We start from the raw sequence: 20,969 nt of genomic DNA, 5'->3' as shown, positions 1-20,969 counted from the left end.
AAGCGTTCGTAGTGGATGCGGACAGAACATCCAAAGGCCAGGGAGTTTGCACTTCGTGGAGCTATCAGGCGGATTGTTTCACAGTTGTGTGTGTGTGTGAGTCAGCCCGCTTGCTGACCAATGTTTGAGGGTGTGCTCAAATGGATCTGAAACTTGTTTTCTTCATACACGGTAGCGAGGCTCTGGGGGAAGAACTAACCCTCGCCAATCTCTGACCATCGGCCACCAGCAGAGCTACCAAGAGAACCTACTAGCAGCGCTTGACCAAGCCGGCCCGGGGCGCAACTGGCAGGCGCCGTTACGCCTCGTTGACCAGATCCAAAAATAGATGAAGCCTTTGAGAGGCTGAAGAGCCCGACTGGGACAAGGTGTGTGCTGGCCGCCCCCTCGCTGGTCTCCCACAGGCTGCAGCTCCTTGCTCCAGGACCGGCCCCCTCCTGTCCTCTCTCCAGCCCCCAGCGCCCCAGGAACAGGCGACGCGCAGCGCTCACTCACCCTTGTGGCAGTGGGACAGGAAGTAGGCGCGGGCCCTAAGGTTCTCCCTGTCGAAACGGTCTATGGAGATAGTTGGATACTCGGCCATCTGCCCCTCGAAGGAACTCATATCGCCGCCGATCCCAACGTCCCAGACCCCAAAACTGCAGCTGAAACCCAGGCCAGCCCAGACCGCGCTGCCACTTCCGGGAAGCCGCGCGCCGCCTCGCCATTGGGCGGCCGAACGCAGCCACGTCCAATCAGAGGAGTCCGGAGGCCCGGGGCGACGCCAAGGAGCATCCGGTCGGGTCCCAGGCGCCGGCTGCCGGGTTTTAAATCACCCGCGCTACGCAGCATGCGGTGGGCCGTGACCCCGCCCAGTGCAAGGCTTATTCCTGCCAAAGAAACACAGGTGTTGCTCTGGTAAGGCGTTGCCCGTGTCTGTGCAGGTGCAGTCGCGGGAAGGGAAATCGGAACTCCCAGCGCAGGTAGCCCCAGCCGACTAGGCTGCGGAGCTGCGCTTAGAAATCATTCTTCCTTCCGCTTCCTGCTTGTCTACTGCTGGCCTGAAATCCGAACTCAGTTCCCCTCTCTTTTCTGTTCCCAATTTCTAACCTTGTGGGATAACCGTGAGGATTGTATGAAAAAGTTTGTAACTGACTCATGGTAGATTCAGTAACTATTGATTCCCTCTTCCGTTTTTATAATCTACAAACTGAGGAAGTCATCTCTGTGTGGTCTTGGGGCAAATAAGATCCGAATAATGTCTTCGCTGCTGGCCTCTGCCCTGGTCCCCCACCTTTTTGAGCTATACTTTTAGGAAGTTAGAATGATGTATTAAAAAAAAAAAAAAAAGATGGGAGGAAAGGTCTAAAATTTAACAACCAAAGCAACTTTATGAAAATGTTTGTTAAAGTACTGTATTAAAATTCACCAAATAATCACCATGACATTTATTATGCTCCTTCCTATCAAATCTCCTTAGTATAATTAAACACAAACAACCCAGAACACTTTTACTTTATTTTATGTATTTATTGAGTTGGGGTCTAGTTCTATCGCCCAGGCTGGAGTGCAGTGGTGCCATCTCGGCTCACTGCAACCTCTGCTTCCTGGGTTCAGGCGATTCTTCTGCCTCAGCCTCCAGAGTAGCTGGGACTACAGGCATGCGCCACCACGCCTGGCTCGTTTTTGTATTTTTAGCAGAGACGGCGTTTCACCACGTTGACCAGGCCGGTCTCGAGTTCCTGGCCTCATGCGATCCGCTCACGTCGGCCTCCCAAAGTGCTGGGTTACAGGCGTCAGCCACTGTACCCGGCCTTCCGGGCCTCCATAACACTTGAAGTCCCGCTTTGTGCACAGCATGGTGACAAACCTTCGGGTAGCATTGAATCTATCTGGGGACAACATGTTTGCAGAATACGGCAAATAAATGCTTCCACAGAGATGCAAAGTAACATGAGAATAAATCCAGGAACAAAGATTTCTGATCAGGGAAGTCAGGAATCAGAATGCCATTCCAGCCCAGCACAGTGGCTCATGCCTGTAATCCCAGCACTTTGGAAAGCTGAGGTGGGCAGATCACCAAAGTCAGTAGTTCAAGACCAGCCTGGACAACATGGTGAAACCCCATATCTACTAAAAAGAAAAAAAATCGGCCAGGCATGGTGGCACATGTCTGTAATTCCAGCTACTCGGGAGGCCAAGGCAGGATAATCACTTGAACCTGGGAGGCGGAGTTTGCAGTAAGGCTAGATCACGGCAGTGCACTCCAGCCTGGGCAACAGAGACTCTCTCTCAAAAAACAAAACAGAATGACATCCTTAATGTCAGTTTGTTCCTGTAGTCATGATACTCAGAGTTCTATTCAAAAACAGATTCCCATGAAATCTTGAGGAGGGGGAGGAGGGGTGACATGGAAAGGTATACACAACATAATCACTAATTTAGGTAAAATATCCTGCTAGTATACTACTGGCAACAACTTTGATGGTTTGTCTTAGAACACATGGGAACAACTGCCCTGGCAGGATTATGGAGACCTAACAACAAATTCTGCTGAGTCTAGTGTCTGAAGAATCTCGTGGTGGAGCTCCAGGAAAGGCAGGTTAAGATAATGCTCGTGATCTTATTTATCTGCTCACTTATTTATCTCCTCCTCTTTCCACAATGGATACAGTACAAACAAAGGGAAATAGAGTCACGACAAAGGGAAAGACAGGATAGAAAATAAGCAAGATAGGTAAGCATAGCCCAGACCATACCTAGCGAATCAGAAACTCTTGGAGAGTGGGGCCTGGCAGTTTACAGTTTAACACACCCTCTAGGTGATTCTAGTGGATCCTAAAGTTTGAGAACCACTGGATTCAAGTCTAAAAATAAACTCAGGGCTGGCGTGGTGGCTCATGCCTGTAATCCCAACACTTTGGGAGACCAACGCAAGCGGATCACCCGAGGTCAGGAGTTCGAGACCAGCCTGACCAACATGGGAAAACCCCCGTCTCTACTAAAAATAAAAAAATTAGCCAGGCTAATTACAGGTGGCGGGGGCCTGTAATTCCAGCTACTCAGGAGGCTGACGCAGGAGAATCGCTTGCACCCAGGAGGCGGAGGTTGCAGTGAGCCAAGATTGCACCATTGCACTCCAGCCTGGACAACAAGAGCGAAACTCCATCTAAAAAAAATTAAAATTAAAAAATAAAAATAAAAAATAAATTTAAAAAACCACAACACTCAGAAAGTCTGGGGCAGGAATTCAGGTAGGAAGCTGCTGCAATACTGCAGGAAATGTGATGGTGAGGCTTAATTCATTCAGCAAATCATTCACTGACCATATACTGTGTATCAGACACTGTTCTAGACACTAAAGATACAGTAGTGAGCAAAGTAGACAAACAATGTGGCCCATCCTGGTGGCTCCTGCCTGTAATCTCAGCACTTTGGGAGGCCAAGGCAGGCGGATCACTTGAGGCCAGGAGTTCAAGACCAACATGACAAAACCCCATCTCTACTAAAGATGCAAAAAAATGTAGGCGGGTGTGGTGGTGTGCCTACAATAACAGCTACTTGGGAGCTGAGGCACAAAAATCACTTGAACCCGGAGACAGAGGTTGCAGCGAACCAAGATGGCGCCACTGCACTCCAGCCTGGATGACAAAAGAGACAGGTCTCAAAATAAATAAATAAAAAAGCAGACAAAAATTCCTGTGGACGTGGGAGTGTACATTCTAATGGAAGTATTTACCATCTACCATTTGTGTAGTTCCAGATGTTATCAGTGTTTTATACTTATTATTTCATCCTCATATCCTACCTGTCCATCAGGCAGGTACACTTTCTGTCCTCATTTGCCAGTTGAGGAAACGGAGGTTAAGTAGCTCGTCCAGGGTCATGTTGCTAGTAAGTAGAGCTCAGATTTAAATCCAAGAAGGCCACCACACGTTTAGACACTGTGGTCTCTGACAACACACTGCTAGCCGCCATGCCATGCTGCCTCCACACCATTGGAGGGGCAGTGATGAAATATACTCCTTCAAAATATATCCCTTTAGCACCTACTGTGTGCTAGGCACTGTTAGGCCAGTGTGGCTGCAGCAGAATGATCCAGGGCTACAGAGGAAGGAGGGAGGTTGTTGGCAGCAAATCTTGCAGGACTTTGCTCACCCTGTATAGCCTCTGGTTTTCACTCTCCATAAGACGGGAAGCCATTGCAAGGCTGTGAGCAGAGGACTGACATAATTTGACTTAGGTTTTTTTGTTTTGTTTTGTTTTGTTTGAGATGGAGTCTCCCTCTATGCCCAGCCTGGAGTGCAGTGATGTAGTCTCTGCTCACTGCCACCTCCACCTTCTGGGTTCAAGCGATTCTCCTGCCTCGGCCTCCCAAGTTGCTGGGACTACAGGCACGCGACACCACTCCCAGCTAGTTCTTTTGTATTTTTAGTAGAGGCGGGGTTGCACCATATTGGCCAGGCTGGTCTCAAACGCCTGACCTTGTGATCCACCCACCTCAGCCTTCCAAAGTGCTGGGATTACAGGCGTGAGCCACCGCGCCCGGCCTTGACTTAGGTTTTAAATGGACTGCATTGACTGTTGTGTTGACAACAGACTATAGAGGGGGCACAGAGAGCTGTTGGGAATGGTTGTAATTACCAGAAAAGAGAAAAATGATGATGTCTTGAGTAGAAGCTATAAAGCCAGCAGGTTGCACTGATGGATATGGAAAGAGAGGGCTCTAGGCCTCATCTACTGAAAGACATGGAGAAGGAGCAGGGCTTTTGTTTTGACAGGGAGGTGTTTCGAGAGGTTGTTTTGGACAACCAAGTGGATGTTGAATATACATTGATATGCAGATCTAAAGTTCAGAGAAGGACGGGCTGAAGAGATAAATTTGGTAGTTGTAAGTAGTTTTTTTAGTTTTACTAAGTATTGCCTTTGTCTTAGTATGACTCATTTATTTAGAAGTTTACATAATTTAATTTGTAATATGGCTTGTGTTTTTGTTTTTGTTTTGTTTTGGGCAGGTGCCCGAGGCCCTTGTCATCTTCACTGATTCCAGCTCATGGCTTGTATTTAACAACTGGCTCAAAAAAATTCCTAAAAATTTACTTACTGAGTCTCCAGAGCTCTAATGAGCTGGCTCCAGCACACAGCTGCTCCTTTCTTTCATTCAGCAATTTTACAAGTCCTGATGGCTCTACCTTCAAAACATGTATCTTGGCGGGGCGCTGTGGCTCAGGCCTGTAATCCCAGCACTTTGGGAGGCCAAGGCGGGCGGATCACGAGGTCAGGAGATGGAGACCATCCTGGCTAACACGGTGAAACCCCGTCTCTACTAAAAATACAAAAAATTAGCCGGGCGTGGTGGCAGGTGCCTGTAGTCCCAGCTACTCGGGAGGCTGAGGCAGGAGAATGGCGTAAACTCGGGAGGTGGAGCTTGCAATGAGCCGAGATCGCGCCACTGCACTCCAGCCTGGGGGACAGAGCGAGACTCGTCTCAAAACAAAAACAAAAACATGTATCTTGAATCTGATTACTTTTCGCTAAAATAGTACTGTAATATAGTAATAGGTAATGCTAGAAAAAATAATTAAAGCCATAGATACCATTTATTGTAGGTTTACTGATTGTCAGGCACTATGGCCACTCTCTGGATTGGTTCATTCCCGGCAAATGGATAGGAGATATCTACTATCAGGAACTACAAACGGCAGTAGTCTCCATGCTGTGATTAGCTTTCATAGGGAATTGTATCTGGGATTCAAGGAGCAGAAAGTAACGCATTTCGCCCTCCGTATCTGCTCAGGGGTAACCCCTGGCAGCGATCCTACGTGAGACCTACGTTGGCACAGTGAGCTAGGCCTGCACCCGCTCCAGCCCTCGCGCGTGCGCATAAAAGCCTATTCCCGGGGGCGGGGCCTGAGCGAGCTGGGCGGGGCCTGAAGGAGCCGGGAACTCCTGCAGCTCCACCGCGTTACTAAGAGACGCGAGGGTCACAGAGGCCACAACGCTTGGCCTCTCGCTGGCCCTGCCCTAGGATCCCGAATAGAGAACGCGAGCACCGCCACGCCCGCCTGTGAGCTCCCGGGCGCCCCCGGCCTCTCCAGCTCGGCGGAGCGAGGATAACCGGAGAGCCGGACCCAGGGGTGGGTGGATGCGTCGCTGGAGGCGGGGACCATGCCCGCCAACCCCTGCGCCCTGGCCGTAGCCCCACCCCGGAAGTCCTTGCTTCGCCTTCTCCGCCCCGCAGTTCTCTAGTGTCTCTTGAGGTTTGCCCAGGTGATCCCGTGGTTTTCATGTGTCTTCCGTGTTTTTCAGGGAAGCGGGTCACTATTTGGCCGTTCCAGAATCTCAGAGTCCGGTTCTCCCGGAAGTTTCTGGGCTGCCCCGGACCCCATTGGCTTTAGGAGCCGCGACTCCGAGGGTTCTGATTTGGACCCTAAATTTTGGAATACTGTGCTTTGTCCATCCTAGCCTTCTTCAGGCAGATTTCACCTCCCACACATTGAGTAATTTATGGCAGAAAGGAAGTTGGAGGGATGGGGACTGCAGGTTAGCTGTGGGGGCCGGAAGGGAGCGGCTTTGTGCTGCACATATGCAGGTTGCACTCCCGGAGCAGCGACCGCCAGGCGTGCTTTGGGAACCGCTTTTGTCTTTCAAATGAACGCCCAGCGACAGCGGACGGGAGTTCCAGGACCTTAGAGACCGTCTAATGCTTCTCTTTCAGTTAAGGAAACAGGCCGAGGCGTGTTCATGGCCTTGCCTAAGGTTACTTGCTGATTACAGGGCTACTCCTGCTGCCTTTTAGAAACAGAAACCTAACAGGAGAAAAAAAAACGGACTATAAGGGAGGCTGATGCTCTTGAAGTTTTAATACTACTAAAAGTAAACGCACTTTTCAGAGTGGAAGGGAAGTGAAAAAGGAATTTGGGTGGCTGGCTACATCAGAAGCTTCTGTTACAACTTTAGATTGTCAGGGATTTCAGATGGTGGGTTTTTAAAATAACAAGCTCGAGGCCGGGCGTGGTGGCTCACGCCTGTAATCCCAGCACTTTGGGAGGCTGACGCAGGCGGGTCACCTAAGGTCAGGAGTTCGAGACTAGCCTGACCAACATGGAAAAACCCCGTCTCTACTAAAAATACAAAAAAATTAGACGGGCGTGGTGGCGCATACCTGAAATCTCAGCTAGAGGGGAGGCTGAGGCAGGAGAATCGCTTTAACTCGGGAGGCAGAGGTTGCATTGAGCCAAGATTGCCCCATTGCACTCCAGCCTGGGCAACAAGAGCAAAACTCAGTCTCAAAAAAATAATAAAGAACATAACATGCTCCTCTATTGAACCATGGGGTTATGTCCCAGTAAACCCATGGTAGGTCGAAAATGCATTTAATGCACCTAGCCAAACTTAAACGTCCTCAGAACACTTACCTTGCCTGCAGTTGGGCAACATCGTCTAACACAAAGGCTATTTTATAATAAAGTGTTGACTATGTCATGTAACTTACTGAATACTGCATTCTAAATGGAAAACAGAATGGTTGTATGGGTACTCGAATTACACTTTCTACTGAATGCATATTGCTTGTGCACCATGGTAAAGTGGAGATGCGAATTGAACCTTTCTGTGGGACCATCCATATGCATATAAACTCTGTTTCATGTAATTCAGTTTTACAAACCAGAAACTCAGGCATTGCTGTTTCCTTTTTGTGGAGATACAACTTGGTATTTTAGACATCAAATGTATTTGTATTTTATTTATTTATTTGAGATGGAGCCTTGCTCTGTTGCCCAGGCTGGAGTGCAGTGGCGTGATCTCGGCTCACTGCAAGCTCCGTCTCCCAGGTTCACATCATTCTCCTGCCTCAGCCTCTGGAGTAGCTGGGACTACAGGGGACCACCACCACGCCCCGCTAATTTTTTTTTTTTTTTTTTTTTAGTAGAGACGGGGTTTCACCATGTTAGCCAGGATGGACTCGATCTCCTGACCTCATGATCCGCCCACCTCGGCCTCCCAAAGTGTTGGGATTACAGGCGTCAGCCACCGTGTCCAGCCCCGAGACGGGGTTTCACCACGTTGGCCAGGCTGGTCTCGAACTCCTGACCTCAGGTGATCCAGCTGCCTCGGCTTCCCAAAATGCTGGGATTACAGGCGTGAGCCTCCGCGCCTGGCCCAAATGTTTATTTTTATTTAATTTTAAATTATTTTTTTCTTGAGGCAGGGTCTCACTCGTCTCCCAGGCTGAAGTGCAGTGACTCCATCACAGCTGACTGTGGCCTCAACCTTGGGGGCTCAAACAATCCACCCACCTTAGCGTCCCCAACAGCTGAGACTACAGGCATGGGACACCACACCCAGCTAATTTTATTTTTTGTAGAGACAGGGTCTCCCTATGTTGCCCAGGCTGGTCTTGAACTCTTGGACTCAAATGATTCTCCCTCCTCGGTCTCAGAAAGAGCTGGGGTTACAGGTGTGAGCCACTGCATCCAGCCATTGAATGTATTTTTTATCAATTCTTTTTTTGGCACAACTGCCAGTAAAGAAACCACTCAGTCTGCAGGTGCTGAGTGCCAGCAGAATTAGTACCGCCACTGAATTTCCTATAGAATTACTGAAAAATCTATCAAGGAATTGTAAGTTGATCTTTCCTAATTTTAGTTTCATTTTGTGTTTTTAATAAAATGAAAGGCCAAAAAGAAAAAAAAAAAGAATTTCCACCACCACCACTTATATAGCATAGTTACGGTAGTCACTAGAGTTCCTATTATGGTGAAATTTACATTCATATTCTCTAAGTATTTTGGGAAAATAAAATTTTGAAATGCTTAATAATAACTGGAAGATGTCTATTTCTACTGAGAAAAGTGGTGATTTTCCCCACAGTCCAATTGAATACAGCATATTTTCTGCTCATCTATTAAATGTAGCATTTTTATGTATAGTTGCTGTAATTTTCTGAGCTGAAAGTGACAAAAGGTTACATAGATGGCATTCAAGAAAATATGTTTTGAATGAATATGAGCAAAAAGTCAAGCCTAAAGCAAAAAGGGCCTGGATAAGACAAAGATTCAGATTGTATCACTGCATGTGCTTCATCTGTAAAAGTCCTGTAAGTAATACAGTCACTAAATTCATATAAAAATATGACTAATTTTGAAAGGGTTTTTGTTTTTATTTATTTATTTGTTTTTCAGACAGAGTCTCGCTTTGTCACCCAGGCTGGAGTGCAGTGGCACCATCTCGGCTCACTGCAACCTCCACCTCCTGGGTTCAAGCAGTTTTCTGCCTCAGCCTCCCCAGTAGCTGGTACTACAGATGCCCGCTACCTACCATGCTCAGCTAATTATTTTTAGTAGACACGGGGTTTCACCATATTGGCGAGGCTGGTCTTGAACTCCTGACCTTGTGATCCACCCACCTCGGCCTCCCAGAGTGCTGGGATTACAGGCGTGAGCCAGTCTGTTCCTGTCCTGAAAGTATTGTAATACAGTGAGTTCACTAACTTTTTTCTTTTTTAGACAGAGTTTTTTTAGATAGAGTTTCACTTTTGTTGCTGGAGTGCAATGGCACGATCTGGGCTCTCTGCAACCTCTGCCTCCCAGGTTCAAGCAATTCTCCTACCTCAGCCTCCTGATTAGCTGGGATTACAGGCATGCGCTACCACACCCAGCTAATTTTGTATTTTTCGTAGAGATGGGGTTTCTCCATGTTGGTCAAGGTGGTCTCGAACTTCCGACCTCAGGTGATGCACCCACCTCAGCCTCCCAAAACGCTAGGATTACAGGGGTGAGCCACCATGCCTGGCCTAACTTTTTTCTTTAATATTTCTTAGAACCTTTTTCCTGTGTAACATATCTATATTGCTGTGTAATATATCATATTATATATATGAATGGATTCTTGGGCTGTATCACATGTCCAACTCACCTCTTTGTCATAGCTGGTGTATTGCTAGTATATTGTGCAACAGTGGAGTAGCAAACTTCCCACTAGAATGAATGGCATTAAAGGACAAAGGTTTCACTGAAGCATGGCTTATTTATTGTTTTGCCAAGTGTTCCAAATTTTACATAAATTCGTATAACACTATAAAACTGAACCCGGTGTGGTGGCTTACGCCTGTAATTGCAGCACTGTGGGAGGCCGAGGTACACGAATCACTTGAAGCCAGGAGTTCGAGACCAGCCTGCAAAACATGGTGAAACGCATCTCTACTAAAAATATAAAAATGTGGCCAGGTGTGATGGCTCATGCCTGTAATCCCAGCACTTTGAGAGGCCAAGGTGGGCGGATCATGAAGTCAGGAGATCAAGACCATCCTGGTTAAGACGGTGAAACCCCATCTCTACTAAAAATACAAAAAATTAGCCAGGCATGGTAGTGGGCACCTGTAGTTCCAGCTACTCGGGAGGCTGAGGCAGGAGAATGGTGTGAACCTGGGAGGTGGAACTTGCAGTGAGCCGAAATCACACCACTGCACTCCAGCCTGGGCAACGGAGCGAGATAACGTCTCAAAAGAAAAAAAAAAAAGAAAAAGAAAAAAGAAAAAAATATATATATATAAATTAGCTGGGTGGGGTGGTACGCATCTGTAGTCCCAGCTACTCAGGAGGCTGAGGCAGCAGAATCGCTTGAACTCAGGAGGCCACAGTGAGCCAAGATGACACCACTGCACTCCAGCCTGGGCAATGCAGTGAGACCCCATTTCAAAAAAAAAAAAAGAATTGCCTTAAAATGCAACATGGGTCTGAGCCTAAGTCAATAACTAAAGATCAAAAGTTTTTAAGAAGTCAACACACTGACAAAACTCTGATTTTCTTTGATCTGATCAATGTACATGTTGGTATGCACATTGGAAAAAATGCAAACAGCAATACTAATGCTACTGAAATAATTTCTTTTATCAGGGTAAGAACTGTGTGACTCATGCCTTCATTTAGATTCATTTAAATCTGGAGCTAAGTTCAAACAACTCTGGGAATTATGATTTCAGAATGCAGTGGGCCCAGCGCGGTGGCTCATGCCTGTAATCCCAGCATTTTGGGAGGCCGAGGTGGGTGGATCACGAGGTCAAGAGATCGAGACCATCCTGGCCAAAAGGGTGAAACCTCATCTAATAAAAATACAAAAATCAGCTGGGCATGGTGGTGCGTGCCTGTAGTCCCAGCTACTCAGGAGGCTAAGGCAGGAGAATCACTTGAACCTGGGAGGCGAAGGATGCAGTGAACAGAGTTCACGCCACTGCACTATAGCCTGGTGACAGAGCGAGACTATGTCTCAAAAAAACAAAAACAAAAACAAAAAACAACGTAAACACTATAATCTTTAGAATGTTAAGTAATTCAACACAAATCTAAATAGGAAGAGCATTAGACCAACTTTCTTATTTTTCATAGAAAAGAGTCCATTTGTACTTGTGACTTAGCCTCCTAACAGTCTTCATTATCTTTTTTTTACTAACCACTAAGGGAACATTTAGGCTACATCTTTCATACTGAAGAAATATATGTCTGAAATTCAGCAAGTCTGTCCATTTTATTTCCATTCCCTGTTTTTCACCTATTAAATCCAAGTAAAGCTAAATTTATGTCCTGTAAAAGCATTTATTATAAGATCTTTTTAAATAAAACTTTCAAGTCTATGTTAATTCATCATATATTTAGCATAATTTTTACCCAGTATGAAGGATGGATATTTCTAACTGATGTGATGCTTATTTTGACTTTTCCTTTATATATATATATGCTTTTTTTTTTTTTTTTTTTGAGCCAGAGTCTCAGTCTGTTACCCAGGCTGGAGTGCAATGGAGCAGTATTGGCTCCCTGCAACCTCCACCTCCTGGGTTTCAAGCAATTCTCAAACCTTAGCCTCCCAAGTAGCAAGGATTGCAGGCAGCTTCCACCACGCCCAGTTAATTTTTTTTTTCTTTTTTGAGAAGGAGTTTCGCTCATGTTGCCCAGGCTGGAGTGCAATGGTATGATCTCAGCTCACTGCAACCTCCACCTCCCAGGTTCAAGCGATTCTCCTGACTCAGCCTCCCAAGTAGCTGAGATTACAGGCATGTGCCACCACGCCTGGCTAATTTTGCATTTTTAGTAGAGACAGGGTTTCACCATGTTGGCCAGGCTGGTCTTGAACTCCTGACCTCAGGTCTCCTGACCTCAGTCTCCCAAAGTGCTAGGATTACAGGCCTGAGCCACCATGTCCAGACTTTCCTTGTTATACTTTAATGTATTTCTTGACCTTTTTAACATAATGAGCATTTGTCATTGTGACTGAAAAAAATTCAAAAAATATTAATTTATTTACAGGATCTGACTTTAATTTTAGTGTTTCAGCCAATAGAAATATATTTTAATAGAAGAATGGATTCAAGGAATCATAGTGAAAATTCTGGACACTTTATTTCAGTTAAATGACTGATATATTTTGTTAATAAAATAAGTAGCTGAGAAGACAAGTACAAAATTATGCCTTTGAAAAACTTGCTATGGAAATTTGGTGAATAGATGATTACATGAACTAAAATCATATATCTGACTTTCCAAGACTATTAGTGACCTCCTACACTGTTTTTAAATCCATGATCTCAGTACCACGACAGCCACACGGTGTGCATGGAATCTGTGTTAGTCCATCTTCTCACATTGGTTCATCAAAAAATCAGGTATGGCAGGGCTCGGTGGCTCACGCCTGTAATCCGAGCACTTTGGGAGGCCGAGGCGGAGCAGGTCACAAGGTCAGGAGATCGAGACCAACCTGGCTAACACGGTGAAACCCTGTCTTTACTAAAAATACAAAAAATTACCCGGGCACGGTGGCGGATGCCTGTAGTCCTAGCTACTTGGGAGGCTGAGGCAGGAGAATGGTGTGAACCCGGGAGGCGGAGCTTGCAGTGAGCCGAGATCAGGCCACTGCACTCCAGCCTGGGCATCAGAGCGAGACTCCGTCTCAAAAAAAAAAAAAAAAAAAAAAAGAATAAGCCATTCCCTCCCCGAAACAAGAAAGGGAAGAGAGTGAGAAGATGGATCTTACATTCCCGTATTAAGAGAGAGAGAGAGAGATGCAGTTTTGAACATAGGTAAATGGAATGGTGGTGGATATTTTGACAATCTATTGAGCATGTTTTCAGAAATGTGCAAACTATTACCTGGAACTCCAATATTTGTATACAGCTTTTAAAACATCACTCCGTAACTCTAACTCTGACTGTAATTTTATTGATAAAGAAATAAATAGACTTTTATGTATCTTTCAGGTACTTGGGGTTTTTTGTTTGTTTGTTACAGATTTATCCCCACAAAATAGAACATGAATCCTTCTTAATCTTGGAATTGTGTGTTTAAAAACTAATATATTTAATGGGATTCTCAACTCTAAGTATAATTTTTAAGTGGTAGTTTTGTTTATTCTTAAAGGGAATTTCAAAATTGTCATTATTACATTATCTATTAATGTTGTTTTAACATCTTTCAGATATTCTTGGTAATAAGGCCTCTGTAACCATGGCTAGTTCTGACGTAAAACCAAAATCAATAAGTCGTGCCAAAAAATGGTCAGAAGAGATAGAAAATCTGTACAGATTTCAACAAGCGGGATATCGGGATGAAACCGAATATAAACAAGTGAAACAAGTTTCTGTGGTAAGATTTATGCCTCTACAAACCTCAACTAGAAGTGCGTTTCTCAGATGCTGAAAAGTATTTTATGAACAACCAGAGAATAACTGAAGGGAATTCTACTCCAACTCTCTCATTTTATTTATTTTTATTTTCTTTTATTTTATTTTATTCTATTTTTTGAGACAGAGTCTCATTCTGTCACCCAGGCTGGAGTGCAGTGACGCAATCTCCACTCACTCCACCTCTGAGGTTCAAGGGATTCTCCTGCCTCAGCCAAGTAGCTGGGATCACAGGTGTGCACCATCACGCCTGGCTAATTTTTGTATTTTTGTAGAGACAGGATTTTGCCATGTTGGCCAGGCTAGTCTTGAACTCCTGACTTCAAGTGATCCACGCACTTCAACCTCCCAGAGTGCTGGGATTACAGGCAATAGCCATGACACCCAGCCAGACTTTCTCATCTTATTGAGGGGGAGAGGCCCAGAAGAATGATTTGCAGGCAGAGTGAGGGAAGAGGTGGTCATTCAGCTGGGCACATTCAGAATTTTCTATGTTTTATTGAGCAACTGTGCTCTGCTAAATGAATCTTTTATGGTAGACCACAAAAAAAGAATCTTTTTTCCTCACTCAGGTGATTTTATTATCAGATAATCAGTTTGTGGGATAACTATTATTTCCCTCCTTTTACTTTTTATTTTAACCATGAATTAGAAAGAGATTAAAATTGTTTTGTTTGTTTGTTTGTTTGTTTGTGGTGATTATACCTTATAAACAAAAGTGTTGAAACAACTGGTGACTTTGGTAGTATATCCCAGACTTTTCTGAGAGAGTAGAGATCTAGCTTTCCTTTGCGAAGGCTAGACCAAAGTCTGGATTTGGCTCCCGTTTATACTGTCTGGTTCTTCTTATTTATTCTGTTGACTACTAAGACACTTTTTTTTTTTCTCCCAGGCTGGAGTGCACTGGCGCAATCTTGGCTCACTGCAACCTCCGCCTCCCGGGTTCAAGTGACTCTTAAGAGACATGTTGTTTACAAATTCAGTTCACCCCTGAACAACACAGGGACTAGGGGGTTCAGTGCTTCATGCTGTCAAAAATGTGTGTATAAGTTTTGACTCCCCAGAACAACTACTAGTAACCTAGTGTTAACAGAAGGACTTGCCCATATGGTAAACAATTGATCAACCCAGAAATGCGCTAATATCTTAATATATTTTATGCATTAATGACAAACCTTTTTCTTAATTTTTTTTTATATTTCTAGTCTGTGTGGTTTGCAAAATTTTTCTAATCATTGCAAATCTCAAAAAAAATTTCAACATTTTTTGAAAAAATCCATGTATAAATGGACTCCCCAAGTTCAAACTTGCGTTGGTCAAGGGTCAACTGTATTGTAAAATATGACATAGTATTAATAAATATATTTTAATTTTTAGATTTGGGATTATAACAGTGTTTATTAACTTAGTTTATTTTTCATTATTTTTTACTAACTCATCATTTTTCAGAGACTAGTGTGTAGGTTTTGCAAATCACTATAAGCTCTTGTTTCCTTTTCTTTTATTCTATTCTTTGACCTGTACTTAAAAATTCCTTTAAAAGTACATAGGAAGCTGGGAACGGTGGCTCACACCTGAAATCCCAGCACTTTGGGAGGCTGAGGTAGGCAGATCACTTGAGGTCAGGAGTTCGAGACCAGCCTGGTCAACATGGTAAAACCCCATCTCTACTAAAAATGCAAAAATTAGCTGGGCATGGTGGCAGGCACGTGTAGTCCCAGCTACTCAGGAGGCTGAGGCAGGAGAATCACTTCAGCCTGGGAGGTGGAGGTTGCAGTGAGCCAAGATCACACCATTGCACTCCAGCCTGGGCAACAAAGCGAGATTCCATCTCAAATAAATTAATTAATTAATTAAATTAAAAATTAAAAAGTACATAGGAAAAAGAATGGAGGCAATACAGAATTAAAATGTTATTGCCTCTTTAATAGACATTAATTTAGCAGACATTATTGGGGTTAACAATAAAATTCAAAATACTGATCAAGTGAAGATTGATTACTGTGCCTTCCATATATCTGTCTTCTCAACCATTATATTCTATCCCCATTGCCAACGATAATTTTCATTACTGTATTATCTAAGACCTTTAAATAGATAAAACAGAAGCATTATCATTGTTATGCTGTTTAAAATAAGCTTTGGGCCGGGCATGGTGGCTCACACCTGTAATCCCAGCACTTTGGGAGGCCGAGGCAGGTGGATCATCTGGGGTTGGGAGTTTTAGACCAACCTGACCAACATGGAGAAACCCTATCTCTACTAAAAATACAAAATTAGCGAGGCGTGGTGGTGCATGCCTGTAATCCTAGCTACTCGGGAGGCTGAGGCAGGAGAATTGCTTGAAACCAGGAGGTGTAGGTTGTAGTGAGCTGAGATCACACCATTGCACTCCAGCCTGGGCAACAAGAGTGAAACTCTGTCTCAATAAATAAATAAATAAATAAGCTTCATACCCTGCCTTAAGATTGGGATGCCCCTAAAGATATACAGGCCTCAGACTCATAGGTGGCCAGGTTTGGTGGCTTACGCCTCTAAGCTCAGTGCTTTGGGAGGCTGAGGCTGAAGGACTGCTTGAGGCCAGGATTTCGAGACCAACCTGGGCAACACAGACCCCATCTCTACAAAAAAATTTTTTAATTAGCCAGGCATGGTGGAGTGTCTCTGTAGTCCCAGCTACTGGGAGGCTCAGGCAGGAGGACTGCTTGAGTGCAGGAGATGGAGGCTGCAGTGAGCTGTGATCACATCACTGCACACCAGCCCACCAGCCTGGGTGAGAGAGCAGGACCCTGTCTCAAAAAAAAAAAAAAAAAAGAAAGAAAGAAAAGAAAATTGTCACAAGAATTAAATGTAATCACATGTTTGAAGTGCCTGACGTTATAGTGCTCATAATTTGTTGGGCCGGGCACAGTGGCTCACGCCTGTAATCCCAGCACTTTGGGAGGCGGAGGCGGGCAGATCACCTGCAGTCAGGAGTTAGAGACCAGCCTGGCCAACATGATGAAACCCTGTCTCTACTAAAAAATACAAAAAATTAGCTGGGCATAGTGGTGCACACCTGTAATCCCAGCTACTAGGGAGGCTGAGACAGGAGAATCACTTGAACCTGGGAGGCAGAGGTTGCAGTAAGCTGAGATCATGCCACCGCACTCCAGCCTGGGCGACAGAGTGAGACTCCCCCACAAAAAAAATTGTTGACTGAAGGAACAAGTGTTAGTAAATTATAACTTTTACTAATCTCATCATCTTAGAGTCTGAAATAAGTAACAAGAACAATAAAACCTTACACAAATCAAAGTATATGTGCCTTAACAAAAAGAAGCACAGGGGTTTAGAGGAAAGCAAAATCACTTCCTTCCAGGGACAATCCTCAGAGAGGGCTTCATGTCCCCAGAGATATTTGCAGTGGGTCTTTAGGGATTGATAGGATGGTGGCTGAAGGCTTGCTTTGGGTGGGATGTTTCTCCTAGTGTGCAGTGGTTTGAGGGTTTGAGAGAAGTTTTTTGTTGCCTGGTGGTAAAGTGCTTGCTGACCTTCCCTCCTGAGGAGAAAGTCCTTGAACTTGAGGATCTCATTCCATTTCACCACAGTTAAGAAGGTTTCCCAGATCAAATGAAAATGATCAAGTTGAAAGTCAAGAAGAAGAAAAAGTTCAGAGATGCCAAGGGGCATCAAAAGGAAAAATGTCTAGAAGTCAACAAGCATAGGACCAACCTAGCTGTCCTAAGGATTATCTCATATAAAGTAGCTTAGCTCCAGATGTTCAGAAGAGGCAATGGTTGTATTGTTTTCTCACTGGATCAGACGGTTTTCAGAGAATCTGCTCCTGGCACCGGGGGGAAGAGGGCTGTAATGGAGTCTTGAGAACACCTCCTTTCCCTGCCAAAGGTATTGGAAGCCACACAGGCAGGCCTGGCCTCAGTGGTGAAAAGGACTGCTGGTGTTCTGTAATGTATGTCAGAGGGCCTGCCAAGGCTTCTCAGATACGCTGTTACCTATTCTCGGTAATTCATAAGTAAATGAAATGACACAAAACATGAAGATGTGTTATTAGAAAATAAAAGACTTGTGGACACAGATGGTATATTCATCTCCTTTTCCTACTGAAAGCTGAGATTTATTCATGGGGAACAGAAAAGGTGCAGGGCTGCCTGCACAGACGGTGTTGAAGAGCGGGATTTGGAGTGAAGGTGCAGGGCTGCCTGCACAGACGGTGTTGAAGAGCGGGATTTGGAGTGAAGGTGCAGGGCTGCCTGCACAGATGGTGTTGAAGAGCGGGATTTGGAGTGAAGGTGCAGGGCTGCCTGTATAGACAGTGTTGAAGAGCGGGATTTGGAGTGAAGGTGCAGGGCTGCCTGTATAGACGGTGTTGAAGAGCGGGATTTGGTTTTCTACAACCCAGATAATGAGGTTTTGGTCATGATCAAGTGCATCTCACGAAATCTGAAAGGAACATATTTGACAGTAGCAAAATACATTAACCTCCCCAGAAAAGGATGACATTGAAGAGGAAGTGGGGAGACAGATCTCCAAATTAGACCAAGCCAAATGATAGAGTACGCAATCCAATATGGTATACAAGAAGGAATGGTAGGAGATGGCTGGGGACAGTGGCTCACACCTGTAATCCCAACACTTTGGAAAGCTGAGACAGGAGGATCACTTGAGCCCAGGAGTTTGAGACCAACCTGGGCAACATATAATAATAATAATAATAATAATAATAATAATAATAATAGTAAAGAATGGTAGGAGAAATTTAAAAAGATTTTTGACACTTTGGGAGGCCAAGGTGGGAGGATTGCTTGAGGCTAGGAGTTTGAGACCAGCCTGGGCAACATAGTGACACCCTGTCTCTACAAAAAAAAAAAATAGAAAACTTATCTGGGCATAATAGTGCAAAGCTGTAGTTCTAACTACTCAGGAGGCAGAGGCTGGAGGATCCCCTGAGCCCAGGAGGTTGAGGCTGTAGTTAGCTATGATTGCACCACTGCACTCCAGCCTGGGAGACAAGAGTGAGACCCTGTTTCCAAAAAAAAAAAAAAATGGATTTCAAGGTGAACTTGAAATTGGGGCAGAAGGAAATGCATATACAACTTTGGATAGTTCTTGACTTGCTTGCTTTATTCACTGTGTAGTCATCAACAATCAGCAGGCACTGCTTTCAAAATGGAGCCTGGGCTTACCCCTAATTTCTTCCTGTGGTATTAATTTTAGAAGTTAGAATGTTTGAAATCTTCTGTAAACAGAAGATAAATGAACCTTCAATTACTTTGAATGTTTTCTCTTATCTTGGCCACAGTATTGAAATTTAAATCTATAAATTGAAGCTGGGTGCAGTGGCTCAGGCCTGTAATTCCAGCACTTGGGAGGCCGAGCTTGGAGGATCACTTGACTCCAGCAGTTCAAGGCCAGCCTGGGCAATGTAGCAAGACTCTGTCTCCAAAATAAAGTAAAATGAAATAAACCTAGAAATTGGGCTCTAGAGAAAAGCACTGGATTAGTCATCTTTTTGTTGTTGTTGTTTTTTGAGACAGGGTCGCCCAGGCTGGAGTGCAGTGGCACCATCTAGGGTCACTGCAACCTCTGCCTCCAGAGTCCAAACGATTCTCCTGCCTCAGCCCCCTGAGTAGCTGGGATTGTAGGCACCTACCAACATGCCTGGCTAATTTTTGTATTTTTAGTAGAGACAGGTTTCACCATGTTGGCCAGATTGGTCTTGAACTCCTGACCTCAATTGATCTACCTGCCTCAGCCTCCCAAAGTGCTGGGATTACAGGCATGAGCTACTGCACTGGGCCTGAATTAGTTATCTTACAGCATAAGGCTGCAATGTAAGATGTGTCTTGTGAGTATAATACTTTAAAAGCTGAAGCATTTTAAAATCTAATCTTATACTTTGTTGGTGTAAGTCATACTTTTTAACTATTTGACAGTAAAATATGAGATAAAAATCAGCCCTGCACTGTAACATTTGCACTCTGGTTCTTGGTGTGCAGGTAGATCGTTGGCCAGAGACAGGATATGTGAAGAAACTTCAGAGAAGGGACAATACGTTCTATTACTACAACAAACAGAGGGAATGTGATGACAAGGAAGTCCACAAAGTGAAAATTTATGCTTACTAGCCTGTCTTCTTTGTATTACTTGTCAATTATACTTTAAGAATTCATCATTTCCTTCTTCATCGTGTAAATGTTTGTCATTTTACGAAATAATTCAAAATGCAATCTTCAGTTTATTATTTTGTGAAACACAAAAGCCATGAGAATTAGCATCTGTTAATCACCTTGTCCTGTTCTAAGAACTGGCTTTAAATGCATTAAAGTTGTACTTTCTTGGTCCTGCTCTTTTTGTCCATTTTGTTTTGTTTTGAGACAGAGTCTCACTCTGTTGCCCAGGCTGGAGTGCAGGGGTGCAATCTCGGTTAACTGCAACCTTTGCCTCCCGGGTTCAAGCGCATGAGGAAAAAAAAAACCAAACAATAAAACAAATTCCTGCTAGTGCTGCTGGTGGGACAAATACCTGCTAGTGCTGCTTGGTTCACATGCTTGGACATTAAAGATGCATTCTTCTGCATCAGATTAGCCCCTGTAAGCCGAGACATTTGCCTCTGAGGCCCATCTCAGTATACCTGGACTAAGACTTCCCTAAGGATTTAAAAACTCCCCAACTATCTTTGAAGAAGCACTAGCCTCAGACTTAAAGGCTTTCACGCCACCTAGTGACAGATGTGTCTTAATGCAATTCATAGATAATTCATTGCTATCCACACCCATCAGAAAAGAATGTATCCAAGGAATGAAGAGCCTCCTTTGAGGGCTGTGGAAAGCTGGCTATAGAGTATCTAAGGAAAAGGCACAGATCTGTAGCCAAGGAGTCTGGTATCTTGGCTTTTACATCTCCCAAGGGCGGGTTAGCTTAGGCAGGAGTGAAAAGAGACTGTAGCATTCCTCTGCCAGACACAGGGCGGCAAGTCTGGGAATTCCTATGGTCTGCTGGTTTCTGCCGCATCTGGATCCCCAAGTACTGGCTCCTAGCAAAACCTTTATATGCGGCCTCGAAAGCAGGGGAAAAGGAGCTCCTCCTCTGGGAAAAAGAACAGGATATGGCTTTCAAGAAAAGCAAGAAGGCCTTAATCCAGGCGCCAGCACTAGGGCTGCCAGACATGACAAAGCCCTTTGACCTGTATGTTCATGAAAGAAAGAGGATGGCCACAGAAGTCTTGGTGCAAATGCTAGTGTCATGGTAGCGACCTGTAACATATCTGTCCCAACAACTGGACTTGGTGGCCGCAGGATGGCTGCCCTGTTTCAAG

The 20,969-nt window shown here is 44.6% G+C and overlaps 2 protein-coding genes across 8 annotated transcripts in view; one reads left to right on the top strand and one right to left on the bottom strand.

Annotated features, from left to right (window-relative positions):
* LOC105490652 (DNA cross-link repair 1C) overlaps nucleotides 1–699 on the bottom strand; it is a 64,517-nt gene extending 63,818 nt beyond the window's left edge. For all 4 annotated transcript variants that reach the window (XR_011608245.1, XM_071070456.1, XM_071070458.1 and 1 more), the window contains exon 1: nucleotides 496–699. Coding sequence is in view for 3 of the 4 variants with exons in the window: in XM_071070456.1 (XP_070926557.1) it covers nucleotides 496–604 (109 nt within the window). In the remaining variant the exon portion in view is untranslated. The remainder of the gene's footprint in view (nucleotides 1–495) is intronic.
* Nucleotides 700–761: 62 nt separating this feature from the next.
* On the top strand, nucleotides 762–19,999 carry LOC105490641 (meiosis/spermiogenesis associated 1). Of its 4 annotated transcripts, none has more exons than XM_011756470.3 (3): nucleotides 762–897; nucleotides 13,447–13,613; nucleotides 19,651–19,999. In XM_011756470.3, the coding sequence occupies exons 2-3, from the start codon at nucleotides 13,476–13,478 to the stop codon at nucleotides 19,777–19,779; spliced, it is 267 nt and encodes an 88-aa protein (XP_011754772.1). In that variant the 5' UTR covers nucleotides 762–897; nucleotides 13,447–13,475; the 3' UTR covers nucleotides 19,780–19,999. The 4 variants fall into 4 exon arrangements, with proteins under 4 accessions (XP_011754772.1, XP_011754771.1, XP_011754773.1 ...); XM_011756469.3 differs by lacking the exon at nucleotides 762–897 and adding an exon at nucleotides 5,942–6,116; XM_011756471.3 differs by lacking the exon at nucleotides 762–897 and adding an exon at nucleotides 6,117–6,249.
* The last annotated feature ends 970 nt before the right edge of the window (nucleotides 20,000–20,969 follow it).

This window comes from Macaca nemestrina, chromosome 9, assembly GCF_043159975.1.
Source record: "Macaca nemestrina isolate mMacNem1 chromosome 9, mMacNem.hap1, whole genome shotgun sequence".
NCBI lineage: Eukaryota > Metazoa > Chordata > Mammalia > Primates > Cercopithecidae > Macaca > Macaca nemestrina.
Note: the sequence above shows the minus strand (reverse complement) of the source record. Positions and strands in the feature narration are given on the sequence as shown.

Coding starts and splice junctions, on each gene's coding strand:
- LOC105490641 (XM_011756470.3), top strand. CDS start 13,476: ATGGCTAGTTCTGACGTAAAACCAAAATCAATAAGTCGTGCCAAAAAA. Junction 13,614..19,650: donor AAGTGAAACAAGTTTCTGTG/GTAAGATTTATG, acceptor CTTGGTGTGCAG/GTAGATCGTTGGCCAGAGAC.